The sequence below is a fragment of the Sciurus carolinensis genome, chromosome 18 (genome assembly GCF_902686445.1).
Source record: "Sciurus carolinensis chromosome 18, mSciCar1.2, whole genome shotgun sequence".
NCBI lineage: Eukaryota > Metazoa > Chordata > Mammalia > Rodentia > Sciuridae > Sciurus > Sciurus carolinensis.
This window is the reverse complement of record NC_062230.1, coordinates 24575734-24598809: the sequence shown is the minus strand read 5'-3', so window position 1 is coordinate 24598809 and position 23076 is coordinate 24575734. Positions and strand designations below refer to the sequence as shown.

At 41.5% G+C, this 23076-nt stretch overlaps 1 protein-coding gene and 1 pseudogene across 1 annotated transcript in view; both read right to left on the bottom strand.

Moving 5' to 3' along the window:
- The window catches only part of Cog7 (component of oligomeric golgi complex 7), a 62334-nt gene extending 59896 nt beyond the window's left edge, over window positions 1–2438 (bottom strand). Inside the window, exon 1 of the mRNA XM_047533347.1 lies at window positions 2099–2438. Coding sequence (XP_047389303.1) covers window positions 2099–2267 — 169 coding nt within the window. The 5' untranslated portion in view covers window positions 2268–2438. The remainder of the gene's footprint in view (window positions 1–2098) is intronic.
- Window positions 2280–23076, bottom strand: LOC124969941 (ribonucleoside-diphosphate reductase subunit M2-like; annotated as a pseudogene).

Below are 23076 nucleotides of genomic sequence, written 5' to 3'. Positions count from 1 at the left end.
ATTAGATGGATGAATGAATAGAGGGAGTGGATAAATGAACAGATCTGTGATAAAGCAAGAAGATATAATATTAATTGTATAATCTAGATAGTGAGTTTATGGACATTTACTTCAAAATTCTCTCAATGGATGTTTGGTTACCACTATCCACAGAGGCTTAGTTCAAGAATCTGCTATCATTCTTTGTTTTCTCACTCTTTTATCCCTCATTCTAATCCATTTGCAAATTTTTCCCTTTCTTGCTCCTAAAAATATCTTAAAGTTCCTACTTCTCACTGTCTTTACTGCCATTACCCTAGTTGGAGCCACATTATTATCTCTCTTTCACTATAATGACATTTAGTGGAAGGACCCAGCAATGTTTTTTGTTTGTTTGTTTGTTGTTTGGTAACAGGGATCGAACCCAGGGGTGCTTAACCACTGAGCCACATCCCCCAGGTTTTTTATTTTTTATTTTGAGATGAAGTCTCACTAATTTGCTTAGGGTCTTGCTAACTTACTGGGCCTGGCTTTGAACTTGGAATCCTCCTGCCTCAGCCTCCCAAGCCACTGGGATTACAGGCGTGCACTACCATGCCCAGCTATTCAGGGGCTCTTCACCACTGAGTTACATCTGCACAATTAAAAAGGCTCTCACCAATTTCCAAATATTCCCAAAGATGAGGGCAAAGTAGAAGGAAAGGGTTTTCAGTTCACTTACTCACTTGGTTAACACATATAAAGCACTTAGAATAGTATGGCATATACCAAGTCCTCAAATATCTGTTATTATACTATTTTTTAATATCCTCTCTGCCCTAAGAAGTTCTCTTTCAAGGCCTAGCGGGGAAGTCCTTTAGGATTCTCCCAGGCAAGAGATAACTGCACCTATCTGCCAGTTCTCAGGGCTCCAGGTTCTAGACTCCTTAAAGCCATCCTTCATTATAATTTAACTGTTTACATATTTCCCCCACTGGCAGCAATCTACAGAGAGTTAACTTTTCATCCCCAGTACCCGTTTCTTTTTTTTAAATATTTTTTTAGTTCTTGATGGACCTTTAATTAATTAATTTATATGTGGTGCTGAGAATCAAACTCAGTGCCTCACACATGCTAGGAGAGCACTCTACCACTGGGCTACAACCCCAGCCCCCTCAGTACCCATTTCTTGATACAAGATAGTAGATGCTCCCTAATTAGTAAAAGATTCAAAATACAATAAAGAATTTGCACTGAAAAAAAAAAAAAAAAAGCCTCTAGTTCCTTTTCTTCAACAATGGGCATATCTATAAAACAAAGTTCTATTTACCATTCAGTTTGAGCGGAAGCAATTTGGTTATTCCAACAGAGCCTAGCAGAAGGGCTGGTGTGCAGAATGTACTGAATCAACATACAGCAAAATAAAGTCAAATAGAGGAAGTATTTGAAGTGGTTGCTGGTGGATATTATTTTTTATAACTCTTTTCAAAATGGTCCAAGTTTCCACTCAGGCCAGCCCTTCTTCCTCCATTGACATAAAGACCCATTAAAATATTATTTCCCAGATTTCTGTCCTTCCCACACCCCTTTAATATATTTCGCCAAATATATAAGGATCAGTCATGATTTAGTAATCTCAAAAGTGTGTCTTTTGAGTTTTTAAAGGAAACTTTACGGCACTGCAAGAGGTAGAAAACCAATGTGCAGCCAGACGCGGTGTCGCACGCCTGTGATCCCAGCGGCTCTGGAGGCTGAGGCAGGAGGATCGCGAGTTCAAAGCCAGCCTCAACATATTAGCCAGGTGCTAAGCAACTCTGTGAAACCCTGTCTTCTAAATAAAATATAAAACAGGGCTGGGGATGTGGCTCAGAGGTTAAGCGTCCCTGGGTTCAATACTCGGTACCTCCGTTCCTCCAAAATAAGAAAACCAATGTGCAAACTCAGCAAGGATTAAAGACAGTTCAGCACCCGGCTGGGACTTTCTCCTGGATGCCGTCAGGTCTGCAGGGCTGCTTTCTCAGCACCCGAAGCTCGTATTTACCGCCCAATCCGTGCACCTCCAGGCAACCCCCCAGCCCAGTTCCGGCACCTCTGCCAGCCGGGCTCGGGGGTCCGGTGGCCGGGGCCCCGCGCGGCTCACCCTCCACGGCGTGGTTCACCTCCTGGATGAACAGCTGCAGCTTCATCACCAGGGTGGCTGCGTGGCCGTCCGCCTTCCCGGCCGCCGTCTCCTTCGGGCCAGCCCTGAAGGCCGCATTGATCCACTCTTTCACGTCGAAGTCGTCGGCCAGGAACTTGGAGAAGTCCATGGCGACACGGCCTCAGGCGCCCAGGCCTGAGGAGTGGGCTCCGGGCGGCCCCAGGGACGCAGAAGCGGACGACACTGCGGGAACACGGAAGCCGGCCTCCACAGCACCCGCAACCCTCCGGGTTGCGACTGCTCAGTCCACCAGCTTGTGCTGCGGCGGGTTGACCCTCGCCGCGCGCCGTACTCCTTCCGGAAGTAGGCGGCCGTTACCATAGCGACGCGGCGCTTCGTACACCCTGGGGGCAACGCGAGCTCGGGGCAGGCACCGCCATCCCGCTTCTGCTGATATTCGCGGAGCACGAACCTGTGTACTTACTAGGAAATCGTTACATGTTTTAGCGCATTTAATGCGCAGAGTCCTGTGAGTACTACTACTCTCCCCAGCGTCTAGATGAAGGACCGAGACGGCTAAGTGATTCAAAGCCACTGAGCGAGAAGTGGCACCGTCGGGATCTGAACTCAGGTCAGCGGGGCCACTGGCGCCTGCCCTCCGGTGTTTCACTGCCCTCCTAAAGGGAGCCGGGGAAGCCCACGTGATCTGGCCTCTGCCCAGCACTCTTCCTGCTGGCCTCTCACATCGCCGTAGCCCCGTTGTCCTCCTTTCCACCACTTTGAAAACCCCTGGCCCTTATTGTTTCTTCTAGCCTAAAACAAACAACGCGACACCTAGGTATCGAGAGACTACGTGGGAGGCTTCCTTTGTCACGGGAACCCCCATTTTTTTTTCCAAAGGCTTTGTGTATAGTTGTGAATAATTTTGCTATTTTTTCCATTCTCACCCCAGACATCCCTGACTCTAAATGCATTTGAAGAGTATAAATCTAAGAACCCACATCCACAAATTAGGAGAGTTGGTGGGCTAGCCCTTGGTGTGGGAAAATCGATGAAGAAGCCTTAGACCCCTCTACCAATAGACGCCCCTCCTTGACAAGCTGACATTTAAAAAATAAAATAGCTTTGTTGATAAATAATTTACAAGGTAAAAGTGATCAATTTTAAGTATACAATAATGTTTAGTACATTTAGAAAGTTGTGCTATCTCCACAAGAACATTTCTATCACCTAAAAATATTCCTTCCCATTTGCTTCCACTTCTAACCCTAGGAAATCACTAATAAACATTCTGTATAAACTTACCCTCTCCCCCCTTTTTTGATATTTCAGACATGAAATCATTCAATATGTAGTCTTTTGTACTTGGCTTCTTTCACTTAGCATAATGTTTTTGAGGTCCATCATGAAGTACCTATCATGTGTCAGTAATTTCTTCCTTTATGTTGTTGACTATTTCATTATATGGATACAACATACTAACATATGTCAATATTTATGTTGACACATTTTGAGAACCCTTTTTCCATTCATCAGTTGACCTATATTTATATTGTTTATCGTCCAGGGCTATTATGAATAATGCTGCTGTGAACCTTTAAGCATGTCTTTGTGTGGCCATGTTTTCATTTCTTTTAGATAGATTGGCTCCAGGGATTGGAATTGCTGGGTTGTAAGATAAATTTATGTTTAACTTTTTAGGACACTGCCAAAGTTTTCCTGAGAGTGCCACTGTTCATTGTCATCAACAATGTGTGAAGGTTCTAGATTCTCCATAGTCACATCAGTATTTGTTATATATCAGTAAAGTCATTGTTTTCATTTGTATTTCCCTAATATTCAATGAAGTTGATATCTTTTTCTATGTTCACCAGCCATTCTTATATCTTCTTTAGTGAAATACCTATTCAGAACTTTTGCCCAAAAAGATTCAAAGGGGTTGTATTCATACTATTGAGTTGTCAAGTTCTTCACATATTCTGGATATAATACCTTTATTAGAGTTATGGTTTGAAAATACTTTCTCTTAGGCTGTAGCTTCTTTTTCTTATTTGTGGTATCTTTTGAGGTACAAAACTTTTAAACTTTTATAAAGTTCATGATTACCTTTTCTCTTTTAACGGGTCGTGCTTTTGTTGGTATGTCTAAGAAGGATTTGTTTTAGTGGGGTTTTTGTTTTTGTTTTGACGTGCCACTATACAGTTATCTCAGGATCGTTTGTTGAAAATTCTCCACTGATTGCCTTTTCTTCTTTGTCAAAAGCAAGTGACAACTGGGCATGGTGGCACACCTGTAATCCCAGCTATGTGGGAGGCTGAGGCAGAAGGATCTCAAGTTTGAGGCCAGCCTGGGCAATTTAGCAAGACCCCATGTCAAAATAAAAAGGGGTGAGGGGCTGGGGAGATAGCTCAGTTGGTAGAGTGCTCCCTTTGCAAGCACAAGGCTCTGGGTTCAATCCCCAGCACCACAAAAAAAAAAGGGGGGGTGGGGATGTAGCTCAGTGGTAAAGTGATAGAATGCCCCTGGGATCAATCCCCAGTACTGAACCAAAAAGAAAGGAAGGAAGGAAGAAAGATGAATACATAGATGATCAACTGACAAAATGTAAGGGTTTCTGCATTGTTGATTGTTTCATTATCTGCATACCTATTCTTGTGTCAACACCAAACTTTCTTGATTACTATAGTTTATAGTAAGCCTTGAAGTTGGTAGTGTACGTCTCCTACCTTGTTTTTTTATTAATTTTTTTAGTTGTGGATGGACACAATACCTTTATTTTATGTACTTATTTTTATGGGGTGCTAAGGATCGAACCCAGTGCCTCACATGTGCTAGTCAAGGGCTCTACCACAGAGCCACAACCCTACCTCCTACCTTGTTTCTTTAAAAAAACAAAACAAAACACAACAAAAAAAAACTTGCTTAACTACTCTAGACTCTTTGCAATTCCATTGTACAATCAGCTTATCAGTTTCTACAATAAAAAATCCTGCTGGAATTTTGATGAGGATTATGTTGAGTTTACTGATCATTTTCAAGAATTTTCATCTTGACAGTATTGAGTCTACCAATTCATGACATGAAATGTCTCTCCATTTATTTAATTAGCCTTTTTTTTTTTAAGTTTCTGCTTTGTTTACCCAAGTAAGGAAGATGAGGAACCTGCTCTTTTCTTTTTTACATAAAAAAAAATTTTTTTGTGGAAAGAAGCATCATACACAAACTTTTTAATTTTATTCTTATAATTTTATTAATAATGCATAAATGGTTAATGGACAGGCATCACCAACTTGATTGACCTAAATTAACTATCCTGTGGAAAAAGTATTTTCTATATTATCCAACTTACCAGTGAATGTTCTATAAGCTGGTTAAAAATGTCATGTTGGACCCCAGTTTACACAATAAATAAATCTAACTTTTACAACCAGCCATTATATCTTTAAAAAAAACAAGCAAACAAACAATGTCACGTTTCTTCAGCTTTTAAACAGTTGCCCGAGTTGCTTGCTGGGTGTGGAAGCACAGGGCTGACAAAGAAGTGAGATAAAAATGTCTATGAAACTGTCCATCATTAATGCTTTTCTCATGGGCAGGACTTACACTGACGTATCAAAAATACATTTTGAAGAATAATGAGAAAAACTACCCTTGTTTATTTCTTCAATTTCTTACCCCTTAAAAGTCCACATTACTGAATCTTACCCTCCATGTGAAACATCGTAACACGTGACACTCGATGTTCACCATGGCGAGGGGCAGATCAGGAGCCAAGGCCTGGCAGGCTGGGAAATGCCACGCAGTCCTCTCTCTCTCTCTGCTTTATTGACCTGGACACAAGTACATCTGCCTGGAAACAAAAGACAGAACCTGCAGTATTTCCACAACCATAATAATTAGCTTCCCCCGCAAATAAAAGTAGCCACGCGGCCTAAGTCCGGTCACACAGAAAAGGGCGGGCAGCTCTGGAAGGTCAGCGGCATGTCCCCGGCTCTGTCTCCCGTCGTGACAGAGGTGGCGGTCTCCACTGTTGTGCTGCCCAGGGTCGGCAGTGGACACTGTCGCACGGAAGGCAGTCTGGTGGCTTCCATCTCTGCAGCACGGTTTGCTCCAGTAGTTACAATGCATTTCAGTGAGTCACCTGTTCCACTGCACATTCCATCAGGGCATCAGTAGCACCCCGACTCTATGTGACAAAAGACTTGGCCTGGCACGAACTCCGGACGATTGAGCAGACTGTGTGTGGCACACTTCTGGGAGGAGGGCCCGGGATTGGCCATCTTTCTGATTCTTTGTCCTCATTTGCTCATCCACAACTTCCATTTCTGTGCTGTTCTTCAGGGCCTCTAACGTGAGGTTAAAGTTTATGGTGAGCGCCGGATCGTGGTAAAATCCAGCGATCAGGGAAACAGGCAAGAAACCTTGCTCATCCACCTTTCTCCGAAGAAGGAAGCCACGTTCCAAGTTTCTATACTGAAGTACTATTCAACTTGACGCTGAATATACTTTTTTTTTTTCACATAAGGGAGTTTATTAAGCAAACAGAGTGTCTCCCTGCAGGGTAAGAGAGAAAATGAGAGGAAAAGAAAGGGAAAGAGAAAGGGCGCAGGCTAGAGAGAGTGGAAAAACGAGGAGGATAGAGAAAGTGAGGAGGACAGACAGAAGGATGGGAAAAGATGGCGGGGTAGCTACAGTAAAGCAGTTGAATTCTGCCCGGACTAAAAGGGGACCAATATCGGAGAAGGACACTTGCAAGCTGACTGATGAACCAATAGCTAGCCAGGATGTTCACAGATTGACAAGTGGTTGGGAGGCGGGAAAAATGACTGCACCAGAAAGGGCAGGGGAGCAGCTTTATATATTACATTCCCCCATTTCTGTTTTTATAAGAAAATCTTTTGCTTTCCAGTTCTTTCCGAAGCCTTCTCTCTCCTTCCTACCTAAGTGACTGGGGCTGGTTTTGCAGGTGAGATGTAAAAAGTCCATTCTCCTTCCAGACTTCCAGAGGCAGATGGTTTTCATGGACTTCATTTCCTCGATTTGACTGATCCCCTATTTCTACACTAACTGCCTGTCCCCAATTCTGACTTCATTCACCCCTCTAATTCTAGGAACTCCTTCACTGCTGTAGGGAAAGGGGGTGATGACCCATCTGACTTCTTCGAGCTGGAAGGGGGCAGCGTGGGGTAGGCAGTTTGGAGTTCCCTTTTTAGAAATTGGGTCAATTGAGGGGTCCAAGGTAGAAGTCTGGTTGGGGAAGAGCAGGTTGTAAAGGCATCTGGGGATGAGAGAAGAACAAAAAGACATGAGTACTGAAATGAGATTGATACAATATAAATGTCACAGAATCTGGAACATGCCAATGCATATCATAAAGATGACAGAAGTCAATAATTCCTCACCAGAGAGTGGAAGAACTGAGAAGTTGTTCCCATAACAAGGCCTAGCAAAGGCTGGAGAGGACAAGGCCTTTATTTGGGAACTTTAACATTGTCCAGGTTATCAGGAATGTAAACACAACATTGAGTAGAGATCTCTATACTTCTGTTACTAGCAAACATAGTAACATAGTACCTGTGTCTGTAGGCTTTAAACTGACTAAAACTTCTGACTCTGGCAGTTTCTCTGATAGTTATCAGGCACATTTGCTTAAGAATCTCTTTTGTAGCTTTTAGTCTTTATTCTAGTGGGCTAACACAAGTGTACATCTTAAGTTAGATTTAAGTATTATTTCTTTTAAATGCCCAAGAATGGCTATATTTTGGTTTTAACTGTTTTGCTAGGTATTTAAGATCAAGTTGGTCAAAGTGACCTGTTCCTGTCTGTTAAAGAGTCAGCTGAGTTTCCACAGGGGTCACTCATAGAGAACTTAAGAGCAGCTTCTTAGCTCCATTAGTGCCCTTGGTTAGGCAGGGTCTCCTCGATGAGGTGGCTTCCCTTGAAAGCACCAGGGATGTCTCCCTTTTTCCTTGACCCTCCTTTGCAGCAGGTGCACTGAGTGGCTTTTCCTCTAGTGGCCTCATCAATCTCCTTGATCAGGAGGTTGTGTGACCCAGAGTTGCAAACCTCCTTAGAGAAGTCCTCTTGTTCCCTGGGTTTGGGCTGACTTTGAGGGCAAGACCCAAATATGGACTTTTCTTGACCTCTGTATTTAATCTAAATCTCTAAGTTTGAGCTTAACCATCAAGCAAGTCAGTCTCACCAGTCATAAAGAGTACTGGGCTTTAGCTTCAATGTCTATAACTTTACAGTTATTTACTCCCTTTTATCTAATTGGGGTCTACATTATCTGTCCTATAGGTGATGGCTTTTCAAGTTAATCTATGGTGTACTTCTGCAAAATATCAGGCAACAGAGTTTACAAGGAAATAAAAAATGGAATCACCAACAGTAAAACATTCAGTTTGTGCAATAGCTATCTTGAATTTTGGCTGAGTTATTCATTATATCCCCTGGTTGAGATCACAGTAATCTTTACAACAAACATCAAACTTTTGAACACAACTTTAAATGAGTTAAAGTCTGGCTTACTTTGGAGCCATTCCAATGTGCAGCAGGGTTGTGAGGCAGAGCCTTATCTCAGGTAAGGTAGGGCTTCCTCTTTTGCCATGACCAGCATGACCAAATTCTCAAGTTCAGTGAGGGACAAAGGAGTGTTAGAAAATAAAGGTTTATAAACACAGATTTTGAAGATTAAGTCGAGATCAGATGGAACTCTGTTCTCTGATGGAAATGCAGATCTAAAGAGTTATGTCAGCAATCTTTATATATGTATGTAAGCATTATTCTTTGTTTTCAGGAAAGTTACAGAGACTAGGACATTAACATAACTTTTTCAGAGCTGCAAAGTGCAATGTTAGGCGCTCTGTGTAGCTCTTAAGGAAGTCTGCTGTTCAAAGTTACTATAAGGTGGGCAGGAATCAGAGAAGGGAGGTGATGAAACACTGGTTATCTAGCAAAAGAATTCCTTCCTGCCCAAGAGCTGTGTGCCTGAGATCAATGTACTGCCACAGCAGTTAGGCATCTTGTGCCCCTGCATAGGAGCACTCCCAGGCACCAGGCATGCCACAGCCATGAGGTCATCAGAGACCCCAATCTCAGTCATTATTGTCCCATTTTTGCTACTGCGCATTACACTCTTTCTTAAATGTTATTTTAAGACGTTTACATATATTGACTCCTGAGTCTATATGAACATTAGTTAGCATAATTTAACATTATATCTAAAACATGAATTAAAGAAAGGCTGAGAGAGCTTTTAGGTTTCCTTTTGTGTGGCAAAGTGGCAAAATGCTTTCATGTTTAAACTTTAAATAAATCAGGATTTCAATAACTTTTAGAAATACATTTAACAAATTTTACATGTACCCTATTGATGACAGGTCCTATAATAGAACATTAAATGATAGGTTTACCATTACAGACAAGTTTAATTTGAAGAATAGCAGCTTGATAAATTTTCTGCTTTAAAGGCTTGTATACCTAGAAAATATGAACACATTTAATATACAAAGAACAATGTTTTTAAGTATGTTACTCCATGGAATAACCTTGTAAATTAATTAGATGTCTCTAACAAACACGTTTGAGTAATCCCATACATGTCAACTCTAATTCACTCATCTTATTGTAAAAAAAAAAAAAACCAAGATATTAGACAAGTGTAAAAAAACAAGATGTCAGACAAGTATAAACAGTATTTGCCGTCTCTTTCCTGTTGAAGAAAAGTCCTAGAAAAATTGATGTTAGACATTTTATAAACATCAACATTTTATTAGTGTGACCACCTAGAGACTTGTGAGTTAATTTTAAAGACATTTTACTTCTATTAGTTTACCCAATTTAAATTGAACCTCTTTAAATCATGTGAATTAAAAATATTTGGATCCATTTTTTAAATTTTAATTTTTATGTGCGCTTATATTTAACACAAAAGTAAAGACCTTGTAATATTTATCTCCATTGCAATGTCATAGATGTTCAAAAATAACTCTAGAGTTGGATAAAAAGAAGTGATCAAAAATCATTAACCTAAGTATGTAGGATCAAAATTGTGAGCTCAAAAATACAGCATTTAAGAAAAACAAAAGTCCTAGAAGAAAAATGATAATGGTCATTAATTAAAGCATGAGAAAATGAGGAGAGAAAAGGTGAAAGGGAGAAAAGTATTCTGAGTTGTAGCCCAGGAGAAATTTAAAATGGACACTTTTTTTCTTTGGGTTTGAGACTGGTCTCCCACTGCGCCTTCCTCCATTTACATTTCAGTGTAAGCCTTGACTGAGATCTGAATCTGAAAGGGGCTAAAATGTTCTAGCAGAAACTTGATGCTTAGGTCCTTTTAACCCTTTTTCCTGGTTAGTAATTAATTTAGGTTTGGACGCAGAAAATTGTCAAACAATTATCTCCCCCTACTTGTGGGGAATGAGGCTGCTTATATTACATGGGGAGCAGGGGAAGACGGAGAAGCAGGGTCTGGAGGTGCCTGAACCTGCAGGAAGAGCCAAGAAGCAAGAAAGAAGAGACCTGAAGATAAGGAATCCCTTTCCCTCTGCCCGCTCGCTCACGGAAGCTGTGTGCCATTACACAAACGGATTTTGATGGCTTTAAGTACCGGGGGTCGGGCGAAGGGTTCCCAGGGTGGAATCTGCCAGATTGGAGGACCCAGATCCCAAGGTGGGGACTGATACTGCCGAGTCTGTGCCCCAGCGTCCCAAGGCCACAGAGTAGTCGCCTGGAGACGAGAAGGCGGCACATAGATGGTGTCGTCACACAAACATCAATGTGGGGCCAGGCAAAAGCCCAGAAGGGTTTGAGGACCTGATATCAGGGTTTTTGAGTGCGAGTGCGCAAGCACGAGGTGAACCTCAACCCTGAGAGAGATCTCCACCATAAAATCAGGAATCCACCCGGCAGATAAGACCGACCATAGGGGCTGCCGTAACTATAAAAGCCTCCTCCAGGGTATAAATCAGCCTAGGGGAACCGGCCTAGAGGACTCACCAATTTGAAGTTCGGTGATGAATGCAGAGTGTCTGGGCAGAATGGAAGGTGGGGCTGTGTCCAGGGGGCACTGGGGCTTAGATGGGGTTCCACTCGCTTAAGAGACGGTGGAAGATCCCATCCCGACTCACGGCACCAATATAAGGGATCCCACGGAAACCACGCCGGACACGGGAAATCACGTAAGGGGGTTTATTAAGCAAGCACAGTGTCTCCCTGCAGGGTAAGAGAGATGAATATACTCTTTAAGCAATGCTTCCTCCCCAGGATACACCTGCACACCCGTACCATCTTCATAGCAATACATCCTACTGGTGTTAATTTCTGTTTGAAATGTTGGATCCGTCCTTTCACCATGTTCTCGGTAACCATGCAAATAATCAAAGTTCACTGGAGGGTTTTCTCTGCCTTGTCCTCTTCCCTGGCCTCGTCCTCTTCCTCGGCCTCTGAAGGAACCATGGATATTACCCCCCTCACTCCTCACACTGGACACTTCATCCTGGTCATCTCTTTTTTCTCTGTCTCGTCTCCAAGTGTCTCTCCTCTCATTAAGGGATGACTTAATTGCTTCAGATTGACACCAGAGCTGTTCCGTGATCCAGGTCTCTCCTGCCTCTCTGGTGACATCATCCAAACGCAGTGGTACCCACGTGTGTTTATGAGCTCTCTTTCGTTGACTGCTGGCCTGGCCTCATCCTCACTGACATTTTCTATAGGACCGTCTAATTTTGTGTCCCGGTTTTCTTTGCTCTCACTGTTACTCCTCCTTTCAACCTTCTCTTCTTTTTCTTTTCTAATTTGTGGCCTCTTATTTCCTTGGCTGATGACACTCTGAAATCCAGTGCTCACTAACTCTCCTGGTGTTGGCCAGTTTGCTGTATCACTGAAATCACTGGCCTTATTGGGTTTCCTTGTCTTGAGTTTTTCTGCTTTTATAATTTTTGGGGAACTGAGCTCTGCTGCTGCCTCACCGGTCTACACACGGCTGACTCATAAACACATTTTTTTTTTTTTTTTTTTTTTGCGGTGCTGGGGATTGAACCCAGGGCCTTGTGCATGATAGGCAAGCACTCTACCAACTGAGCTATATCCCCAGCACACAAATTTTTAAAAAAAGACAACTAAAGGAGATATTACGGCTCATATCACAAAGAGCTACCCTTCTGAACATGTAAAAATCATAACCTTTTCGAAACATAGAAAAAGGAAGTAAAATTTGCTATTAATAAACAACAAGATAGTTAACTTCACTCATTAAAAAAGAGAAATGTAAATTAAAACTGCGGATGAAAGACTGTTTTCTCTCTCTCCATTGGCAAAAATCCAAAGTTAGCCAACATACTCTATTGATAGGACTCTGGAGAGGAAAGCATTTTCTCATGTATTCTGAAGTCACTCAGAATTATTGCATCATGGTCTATTTGATTCCTGGAATTAAGAAGGATTTGTTTGATGTACACGGATGCACCGTTGTTTGAGGCATAAATATTTATGGTCGTTCTGTCTTCCTGATTTATGGTTCCCTTAAGCAGTATGAATTATCCTCCTTTATCCCTTCTGACTAAATTTAAATTTGGCTTGAAGTCCACTTTATTTGACATAAGGATGGAAACCCCCGCTTTTTTACTGAGACTGTGTGTGTGGTATGGTTTTTCCCATCCTTTCACCTTTAGTCTGTGCATGTCTTTTTCTATGAGATGAGTCTCTTGAAGGCAGCATGTTGTTGGGTCCTGCTTTTTAATCCAATCTGCCAGTCTTTGTCTTTCGATTAATGAGTTTAGACCATTAACATTCAGGATAATTATTGAGATATGATTTGTATTCCTATTTTGGCTTATTTTTGGTTTTAAACTTGACTTGGTTTCTTCTTTGATTGACTTTTCCTTTAGGGTAGTTTCTCCCTTTGCTGACTTACAGTGCTGTTTTTCATTTCCTCCTCATGGAATATTTTGCTGAGAATGTTCTGTAGCACAAGCTTTCTATTTGTAAATTCTTTTAACTTTTGTTTATCATGGAAGAATTTTATTTTGTCTTCAAATCTGAAGGTTACTTTTGCTGGGTAAAAGATTCTTGGTTGGCAACCATGTTCTTTCAGAGCTTGAAATATGTTGTTCCAGGCCCTTCTAGCTTTTAGGGTCTGAACTGAGAAATCTGCTGATATCCATATTGGTTTCCCGCTGTATGTAATCTGATGCTTTTCTCTTGCAGTCTTTAAAATTCTATATTTTGAATGTTAAGCATTTTCATTATAATGTGCCTTGGTGAGGATCTGTTGTAATTTTGTGCATTTGGTGTCCTGTAAGCCTCTTGTATTTGATTTGCCATTTCATTCTTCAGATTTGGGAAATTTTCTGATATTATTTCATTGAATAGGTTGTTCATTCTTTTGGTTTGTATCTCTGTGCCTTCCTTAATCCCAATAATTCTTAAATTTGGTCTTTTCATGATATCCCATAGTTCCTGGAGGTTCTGTTCATGATTTCTTACCATCTTCTCTATGTGGTCAACTTTATTTTCAAGATTAAATATTTTGGAGCTGGGGAGATAGCTCAGTTGGTAGAGTGCTTGCCTTGTAAGCACAAGGCCCTGGGTTCGATCCCCAGCACAAAAAAAAAAAAAAAAAAAAAAAAAGATTAAATATTTTGTCTTCATTGTCTGAGGTTCTGTCTTCCAAGTTATCTAGTCTGTTGGTGATGCTTTCCATTGAGCTTTTTATTTGGTTTATTGTTTCCTTCATTTCAAGGATTTCTGTTTGTTTTTTTCAGAATCTCTATCTCTTTATTGAAATGATCTTCTGCTTCCTGCAGTTGCTCTTTTAACTGTTTATTGGAGTGATTGTTCATTTTTGCCTGCATTTGCTCTCTTATCTCATCCTTTGCTTCACAAATCATTTTAATTAAGTATGTTCTGAACTCCTTTTCTGACATTTCTTCTACCATGCTGTTATTGGATTCTGTTAATATAAAATCTTGGTTTGTTTGGAACACTTTCTTCCCTTGTTTTTTCATGTTCTAGCAGTGCAGATCTGGGGTATTGCAGTTTCCCCCCATAGGCTTATAGTGACCCTGCAGGTTTCCAAAACCTCTTCTTTAAGGAGGAGATCAATATTAGCAGCACCCAGTACAGACAACATGCAGCCCTGAACAAAAGAGCCCCTATGAACATGTTAACAATATTGTCATAATAAACAGAGAGGATGAGTTCAATTATTATCTACAGTATAACAAATAGATTTGCAATGAGGTCTGCAGTTTCTAAGGGTGGACAAAGAGGATGGGGAGGGGTGTAGGTTGTAACTGTTAATGGGATAAGAAAAGAGTATATAGAAGTACTAGATCATCAGAAGAGTGAAAACAGAATCAAAAGAATTTGGTTGTTAGCAAGAGAAAGGGAGAAAGAGAGTGAGGAAACAGGTAAACAAAAGGAAAACAGTGAGAAAAATGAAGAAATAAAAACTTAAAATTTACACTATAACAGTCATATAGTATTCAAACCTCCCAGTCTTCAGTAGCCTGATGCATGAGAGGTACCTGACAATGAGTTTCCAGTCTCCAGCAGGCGTCTCAGGATGGGATTGGCCCCACCTAAAGATGGCAGCTTCTGCTTCCAGGATAATCCAAGATGGCTGCACTGGCTTCCAAACATGTTGGCAAATGGGGAGCTGCAGTGCGGGTCATGGGCACCCAGTCCAGAGTCCATGTGGGTCAGGCCGGGGGTCCTGGAGGCATGGTCAGTCGGACTGGGGGTCCTAGAGGTCCTGGCTGTTGTCCCAAAATGGCAGCAGCCACGTGTAACCAAACCTGTGGGTACTGTGACAGTGGACTTCCAGGCAACAGCAGGCAGCTAGCAATCTGCTGGCAGTCTGTGGGTGGTCTGCAGGCTCCTGATGAATGATCAGCAGGTGGACCTCAGGCAGTGGGTGACTGGTAAGTGAAAGGCAGGCGATGGGCAGGCAAGAGGCAGGCAAATGGGCAAATGGCAGATGATGGGCACCAGTCAGTGAATAATCTGCACTCAAAAAGTAGTCGATATGCTGGCAGACTGCGGGTGATCAAGGTGGACAAATGGGGTAAAGAGCAGGGGATCCATGGGCAGCAAAGACTGCCTCACAGAGAAACAGAGTTTCCTCTGCTCAAAACCCAAGTTATGGAGCGACAAAGAATGCAGCCTCCCTCTAGTTTGCCCTCTTGAATCTCTCTCCTCTCCATTTATATAGATTGGGATTTTTCAGCCTCAGCATACTGGCATTTGAGGCTAGATTTTTTGTTTGTTTGTTTGTCACAGGGGCTGTCCTATGCAGCATAAGATATTTAACAACTCGCCTGGTCTCTACCCTCCAGGTGCCAGTAGCAACCCTTCCTTCAAGATGTTGACAACTGAAAATATCTCCATACACTTCCTATTGTTCTTTAGTGGGAACAATCACCCCTTGTTGAGAACCTCTGATTTATATCTTCTCTAACAATATTTTGTAGTTTTCATTGTACACATCTTGCAAGTATTGCCTGCCTTTTAATGCTACTATGAATTTAATTTCCTTATTGTTTCTTGTTACAGAATTACAGTTATTTTTGTATATTTATCTCGTACCATTTGACTATGACAGATTTGCTGATTAGTTCTAGCGTTTGTGCACACGCTAGAAGATGTCATCTGGAACTCAAACGTTTTTCCTTTTTCCTTTCCAAGTTAATTCCCTTTCTTCCTCCTTTTAACTGCACTAGTTAGGCTCTCCCGTGTGATGTAGAGCAAAGGTGGCAAGCACAGACAACCTTGCTTTGTGGCAGATCTTGAGCATTTGTCTTTAGCACTCGCTCTTGAATGAGTATGATACCAGCTAATGGGTTTTCACAGATGCCCTTTCTCAATTTGAACATATCCCCCTCTATTCCTAGTGTGTTAAGGTGTTAGATTTCATAATTGTTTTTCTCTGTGCCAGAGATAATCAAGGAGTTTTGTCCTTTATACTTTTCACATATATTATAGTAATTGATTTTAAGTTGGTAAGACAGTCTTGCATTCCTAGGCTAAATTCTACTCGGCCATGTTGTATATTAATTTTTATATGTTAACGGATTTACTTTGCTAACGTTTTTTTGTGTCTGTGTTCATAGGGGATACTGGTCGGCAATTTTTTCTTTTCGTGATGTCTTTGTCTGATTTTGGTGTAAGGTTAATACTGGTCTCAAGAAAAGAGTTGGGAAGTGATCCTTCCTTTTCTATTTTCTGAATTTGTGATTTAAATATTTGAAAAAAATCAATGTGAAGCCATCTTGGCCTGCATGTTTCTTTCTGGGAAGATTTAAATTACTAATTCAAATTCTTTACTTGTTATAGATTATTCAGATTTTTCTATTCATTCAATCAGTTGGTAATTTGGGCCTTTCTAAAAATTTGCCCATTTCATGTAAGTTGTATAATTTTTTTGGCATAAAATTGTTCATAATATTCTCGTATAATCCTTTTAATTTCAATTTCTGTAGAATCAATAGAATGTCCCTCTTTCTTTCCTTAATTTTGTCATTTGTTTTTTTCCCTGTGGTCAATTTGTTTGACATGCATCAGTTTCATTATTCTTTTCAAAGAACCATCTTCTCCTTTGTTGCAAACTTTTCTATTTTTTATTTTCTATCATTGATTTCTGTCCTCATCAGTTTCCTTTCTTATGCTTTATCTGAATTTAGTTTGCTCTTTTTTGTCTAATATATTAAAGTGGAATCTTAGGTTACTGACTGAAACTTTTATTTTTTTTTTTTGGTGTTGCGGGGGGTACCAGGGATTAAACCCGGGGTGCTTAACCACTGTGCCACATCCCTAGCCCTTTTTATTTTTATTTAGAGATAGGATCTCACTAAGTTACTTAGGGCCTTGCTCAGTTGCTGAGACTGGTTTTGAACTTGCAATTCTCCTGCCTTAGCCTCCCCGAGCCTCTGGGATAACAGGCATGGGTCACCACGCCCAACGTAATATACATCTTAATTTATAATAATCCACTTCCCTAAAACTAATTCCAGCAAAATATGAATTTTGCTTCCCTATAGCTGTATTCTCTTTCCTCTTTTGTGCTGTGTGTGTGTGTGTATTATAATTGTTGTTTGACACAGTCTTATGTTTTATTTTATCTAGCAGTACTGGGTATCAAACTCAAGACCACATGCATACTAGCAAATGCTCTACACTGAGTTTCATACCCAGCCTAGTCTTAAATCATTAAAGAAAAAAAATATTATTTAAAATCTTTTATATTAACATACATACTTATCAGTTCCAGAACTCTTTAATTTATCACTGTGGATTCAAGTACCAATTGGTTTGTTCCTTGCTTCGGTGTAACTCTATTCCTACCCCTTTCCTTTGAGCCATTATTATTGTATATGTCTTTTTTGTTACAAATGCAATAATTCTTAATTTTTTAGAATTATCTTTTTTTAAGGAATTTATTAACTTTAGGCAACAATAATTTAAAAGATACAAGAGTCCCATATTATAGGAATTAAAAAAGACTATACAATAAAGGAAGGGAATTGACAAATGATCAGCCAATGTACAAGTCAATCAGTTAACAGGTCAAAGAGCAACACAGGTCATGCACCGCCTTCTGTGTAACATCTTGGCTTTTTTCCCAAAGGTAGATTGAGCTAAATAGGCTTTGTTAATTAATAGTTTATGCCTCTACCAGAAATTAACATTTGAATGGAACATGTATAAATAGATCACACCAGCACTAGTTTTCCACTGGTTAAGGAATTCACCAGGTGATGCTCGTATTTAGGCAAATGTTAGAATTAGTGAGCAATGTCTTATAATTACTAACCTCAAGATAATACTGAGTGATTTTTTTCCCAAAATACAAATAGGTAAAACCTAAATGGACATAGAGTAAAAAATATTTTCTAATTTAAGAGATGTGTAAAAATGATTAAGTCTCAACAGTACCTACTTACAAAGTCAGGATAAACAACTTTTGGGAGAGCCAATTTCAGTTCTGGTTTCAGCATTTAAAAAGGGTACTGGAGCTGGGGATCTAGCTCAGTTGGTAGAGTGCTTGCCTCCCAAGCACAAGGCCCTGGGTTCAATACCTAGCACCGCAAAATAAATAAATAAATAATTAATTAATTAAAAAAATAAGAGCGGTAAGGCAGGTCTAAGGATGATCTGAGTAGTCATAATATTATCTGAAGTCCCACCTACAGAGACCTTTTAAGTCTTTTCACACCAACTAGAAATTGAGGAAAGTACAATTTGAGAAACAATGGTACTGCTCCTCACATGTCACTGGGTCACTAGCAGTCACCCAACTCCTGCCTCAATTCCCAGTGGCTTCAGTTAGAAGCTCCTTACCCTGAAAGACATTCTACCTCAATGGAGCAGGAGATGCCGTGACACCCTACCTGGGGGACAGAATAAAATACACAAATCGTCTTCCACTGGCACCAGCAGACTAATGTCTAGGTGTGCACAGGACTGACTTAAAAAAATTGATTAAATATTTCAGTTCATTAAAGAAAACAAAACTTAAATTACATGCTTAGTCAACAGAAGTTTAACAAGTTGCTCACTGAATTTCAAATAGGCTTTCATCAGTGGTAAATACAACTCTTTACCTTTGATGTAGGAACCAAACAAATCAGGCTTTTCCCCTGATAGTACAATGTTCATTTGTGTGTAAAGGCCAGCTTTATTTACAAACTAGTTAAGTAAACTTGAAAGTCTGCTACGTAGCAGTGAGACTGGCCTCTTTCTACTGCCTGGTGCTTGTAACTAATGTTCACCCTGCTGGGTCAGCCTTGCTTGAGGGTCCTCTCACTTTGAAGCCGGGATCCGTGTCACTAGTGCTATGGTGAAGCTGTCCGGCTTGCTTGCAAAAGCCAACAAGGACGGATTCTGAGGTAGCTACACAGTTTTTTAGATGTCATTAATGAATATAGGGATGATGATGTAGTTGGATGATTCATTTTAGATGATTTTGGGCAGTGGTGATAAGGGAGAAAAAAAGTCAGCCAAATAAGAGCACATCTTCTGTTCATGTCGAGGTTTGCATCCAAGGTAAAAGAATTCTCTGTTGGATTCCACATCACTTCCATCCTCTGATACTTGGCTACTCTCTTCTCAAAGAAGTTAGTCTTCCCCTCCAGTGAAATATTCTCCATAAAGTCAAGTGGATTTTCTACTCTGAAAACCTTGCTAAAGGGCTGGGGAGATAGCTCAGTTGGTAGAGTGCTTGCCTCCCAAGCACAAGGCCTGCGTTCAATCCCCAGCACCGCAAAACAAAACAAAACAAAAACCTTGCCAAAGGCCAGCTCCAGTGTAAGCTTGTCTGCACGAATTCAATGTATTGCTTCATCAAAGTGCAGCTCATCCCAATGAGCTTCACAGGCAAGCCCTCCGTAAGTGACCCCTGACCCCCGTTCTGCCCTGCAGCATTGATAATCATCCATTTTTTTACTCTCTGCTCTGACGGTTTGTGTAGCAGGTGTTTGAACATCTGCAGGCAAAGTCACCGTGTAAACCCTCATCTCTGCTAATAAGTGCACTGAAAGGGTGAGGCCAGGCATCAGTCCTTGTTTCTTGAGCCAGAATATTGATTTAAAAGAACCAGAAAAGAAGATTCCTTCCACAGCAGCAAAGGTACAACACGTCCTCGGGCAGGTAGCCTCTTCGTCCCCAATCCAAGGCAAGTCCCAAACTGCTTTCTTTTTCACACAAGGCACCGTTTCAATGGCGTTAAAGAGCAATTCCCTTTCTTTGGCATCTTGACTACGTTAGGAAGGAGACTATCCATTTCAAAATGTGTATTTCCCAGGGCGGTTTGGAAGCCATGGAAACAGCGGGCTTCTGTAATCTGAACTTCTTGGCTAAATCCTGCCACCTAATTTTGACTTACTGCGCCATCACTTGCTGCAAAGAAAGCCAGAACGTGCAATTTAAAATATCGTTCCTCGGGCTTCGGGGCTCCCAGTGCCGAGTGTCCCAGGAAGGACCCGCCGCCTCGGCCTTGGTGCACACCTGCCAGGGGTCCTGGTATGGGATGCGAAGGACAGAAGGCGGCGCGGTTCTCTCCGCGGGGGCTCATCCTCCGCGCTGCGGCAGGTCCTTCAGTTTTGGTTCCAGGGCTCTGGAAGACCCTCCCCGAGGCCTTGCTGGCCAGGTCGCGGGTCCGCTGTGGGCGGGGGCGTCTTCTCCTGGGCCAGGCTGAGTCCCTCGGGCCGTGAGATGCAGCCGCTTCTGGGCTGCGGTGGTGCCAGCGGGGCGCGGACCCAGCACAGGGGTGACCGTGGCAGACGTGGGGACCGCAGTGAGCGAGGCGGCCAAGGGGGACTCAGAGCGCTTACAATTACCTTCCAAACCGATTGAGAAGAAAGATCTGTACTCTTAGAACCACCATCACCAGGGTTTTTTATATCAGTGTAGACTGGAGTGACATTGAGTTCCGATCAACCTAAAGAATTTCTTTTAATATCAATATTTATTGTGAAGCAGATATGCTGGCAACAGATTCCCTCTCTTTAATTGGGAACGTCCTGATCGTACCTTGAGATTGAAGGACAGTTTGGCTGGATATAGAATTCCTTTCCTGTTCTGGTCTTTATGTCCTCCCACTGCCTCTGGCTTCCATTTGTCTAATGGGAAGTCGGCTGTTAATCTTACTGTGGGTCTTTTGCACGGCATGTCATTTTCCCCTGCTAGCTTTCAAGGATTTATCTTTGGCTTGCACATTTGGCTCTAATGCATCTAGGTTTGAGTTTCTTTGTGTTTATCCCACTTGAAGTTTATTGAATTTCATAGATGTGTAAATTAACGTTTTTCTTTAAACTTGGGAAGTTCTTCAAATATGATTGTTTTTATTGTTTTTGCAGTACAGGAATTGAACCCAGGGGTGCTCTACTACTGAGCTACATCTCCAGACCTTTTTTATTTTGAAACAGGTCTCACTAAGTTGCCCAGGCTGATCTTGCATTGTGATCCTTCTGCCTCAGCCTCCTGAGTAACTGGGATTACAGGCATATGCCTATGTGCCCAGCTCAAATTATTTGTTGAAATAACTTTTCTGCCCCTTTTTGTAGCTTGTCCTTCTGGAATTCTCTTTATGTGTACATTGATGTCCTTGATGATGTCTCACAGGTTTCTGAGGCTCAGTTCATGTTTTTCTTTTTTTTTCCATTCTTCAAATTGTATTATTTTTATTGATTGGGTTTTTTGTTTTGTTTTGTTTTTTGGTACTGGGAATTGAACCCAGAGGTCTTTGCCACTGAGTTGCATCCCAGCCTCTTTTATTTTTTATTTTGAGACAGGGTCTCAATAAGTGGCTTAGGGCCTTGCTAATTGCTGAGACTGGGTCTCCAACTAGTGATCTTCCTGTCTCAGCTTCCTGAGTTGCTGGGATTACAGGCATGCACCACTGCACCTGGCTTCAAGTTCGTTATTTTTTCTGCCATCTCAAGTCTGTTGAATAACTAGTGAATTTTTCATTTCAATTTATTGTGCTTTTCAACTCCAGAATTTTTGGTTATTTTTATATTATCATGGTATTGAAAATCACTTTTCTGTTGTCATATTTTCTTTTAATTTTTAAAGCATGGTTTGTTTTTTCTTTTTTGTCCCTAGTGCTGGAGATTGAACCCAGGGCCTTGTACCACTGGGTTACATCCCAGCCCTGATGTTTCCTCTTTTCCTTTGGGGGAAAATTTATATAGATAGATACATAGATACATAGATAGATATAGATATGAATGAAATAGCTGCTTTGAAGGCCATCTGCAAAATCCTTCCTCTGGAGACATTCAGAGAGATTTTTCATTTACTGCTCTTTCTCCCTCAGTATGAGTCATCTCTCCTATTTCTTTACATGTTATGTTTTTGTTGAAAACTGAACATTCCAGTTAATATACTGTACTACCACAACAGATTGTGAACTTCCTGAAGGTCATTCCTATTTTTGCTCAGTATCTTGCCTGAACTAACTTTGTAAACTATCTCCCTTATGGTATGTAGTCCCTGTTGTCTCTGCTCAAATTTTCTATTCTATTTTTAATTTGCTTTCTAAATCTAGCACCTTACGTCCACAGAGCTCAGTGGCAGTTAATGATCAAGCTAAAGTTGTGCTGCCATTTTTCGAGGTAGTAGGCTTTGGTCCTTCCACGGATGTGTGTGGGTTGGGAGCACGTTCAAAGCTGAGGCCGCGTTCAGGTTGGGTCTGCATTTTCCTTCCACTGTGGCCTTCTGTGGCCTTCAGTGTCTGACTAAAACGTCTGTGTCCGAACCTCAGCGGTTTTTCCCCAAGCATGAAGTCTTCTCGTATCGTCACCTACCTTCGTTGGATTTCAGTTACTGAAATGATTGCCACGATTTTCCAGGCTTATTGCTGTTTTTTGTCATTCTCTTTACTAGTCCAGAGCCAGTTCTTCCCCTGAGCCCACACTTTTGGAAACATGACCAGAGTGAGTTGACGTTTGCTACACGGCCCTAATCCATGTCCAGGTCACCCACATTAGTTTAGTATGGGGAAGTTTCTCTTCTTACTGAATGTGCCCATGAGGGCCTCTGTTAGGGACATGCTGGGGTAGAAGTAGTGGACATTGAGAGATGTGGGATGTCACACCACCTTTCTGGGGGATTCTGAATTTGCTTAGCATTCTCTTGTGATCCCATGTATAGGAAGGAGTCAGCGTGTCACAGCATGGGACAGAGCACAGTAACTGTGCTACCAGAAGTATAATGCTTGCCTACCAGTTGTGTCTATCTCATGAGCACAGCATAGGAACTCAACAGAAGAGAATACCTGAAAATACTAACAGGATCTGAGGAAGATGCTCAAGGACCAGAATCAGGTTGCATTGGATGTCTGGGCCACTGGAATAAGCTGCTAGCAGGAGAGTCGGGGCCTTCCTCTTCAGAGCTAAGATGGGCAGCAGCCCTCTCAGCTCTACTGGATCCAGGTCAGTGAAGCTGCGGGTTGGTCGGAGCACAGCTCTGTCCAT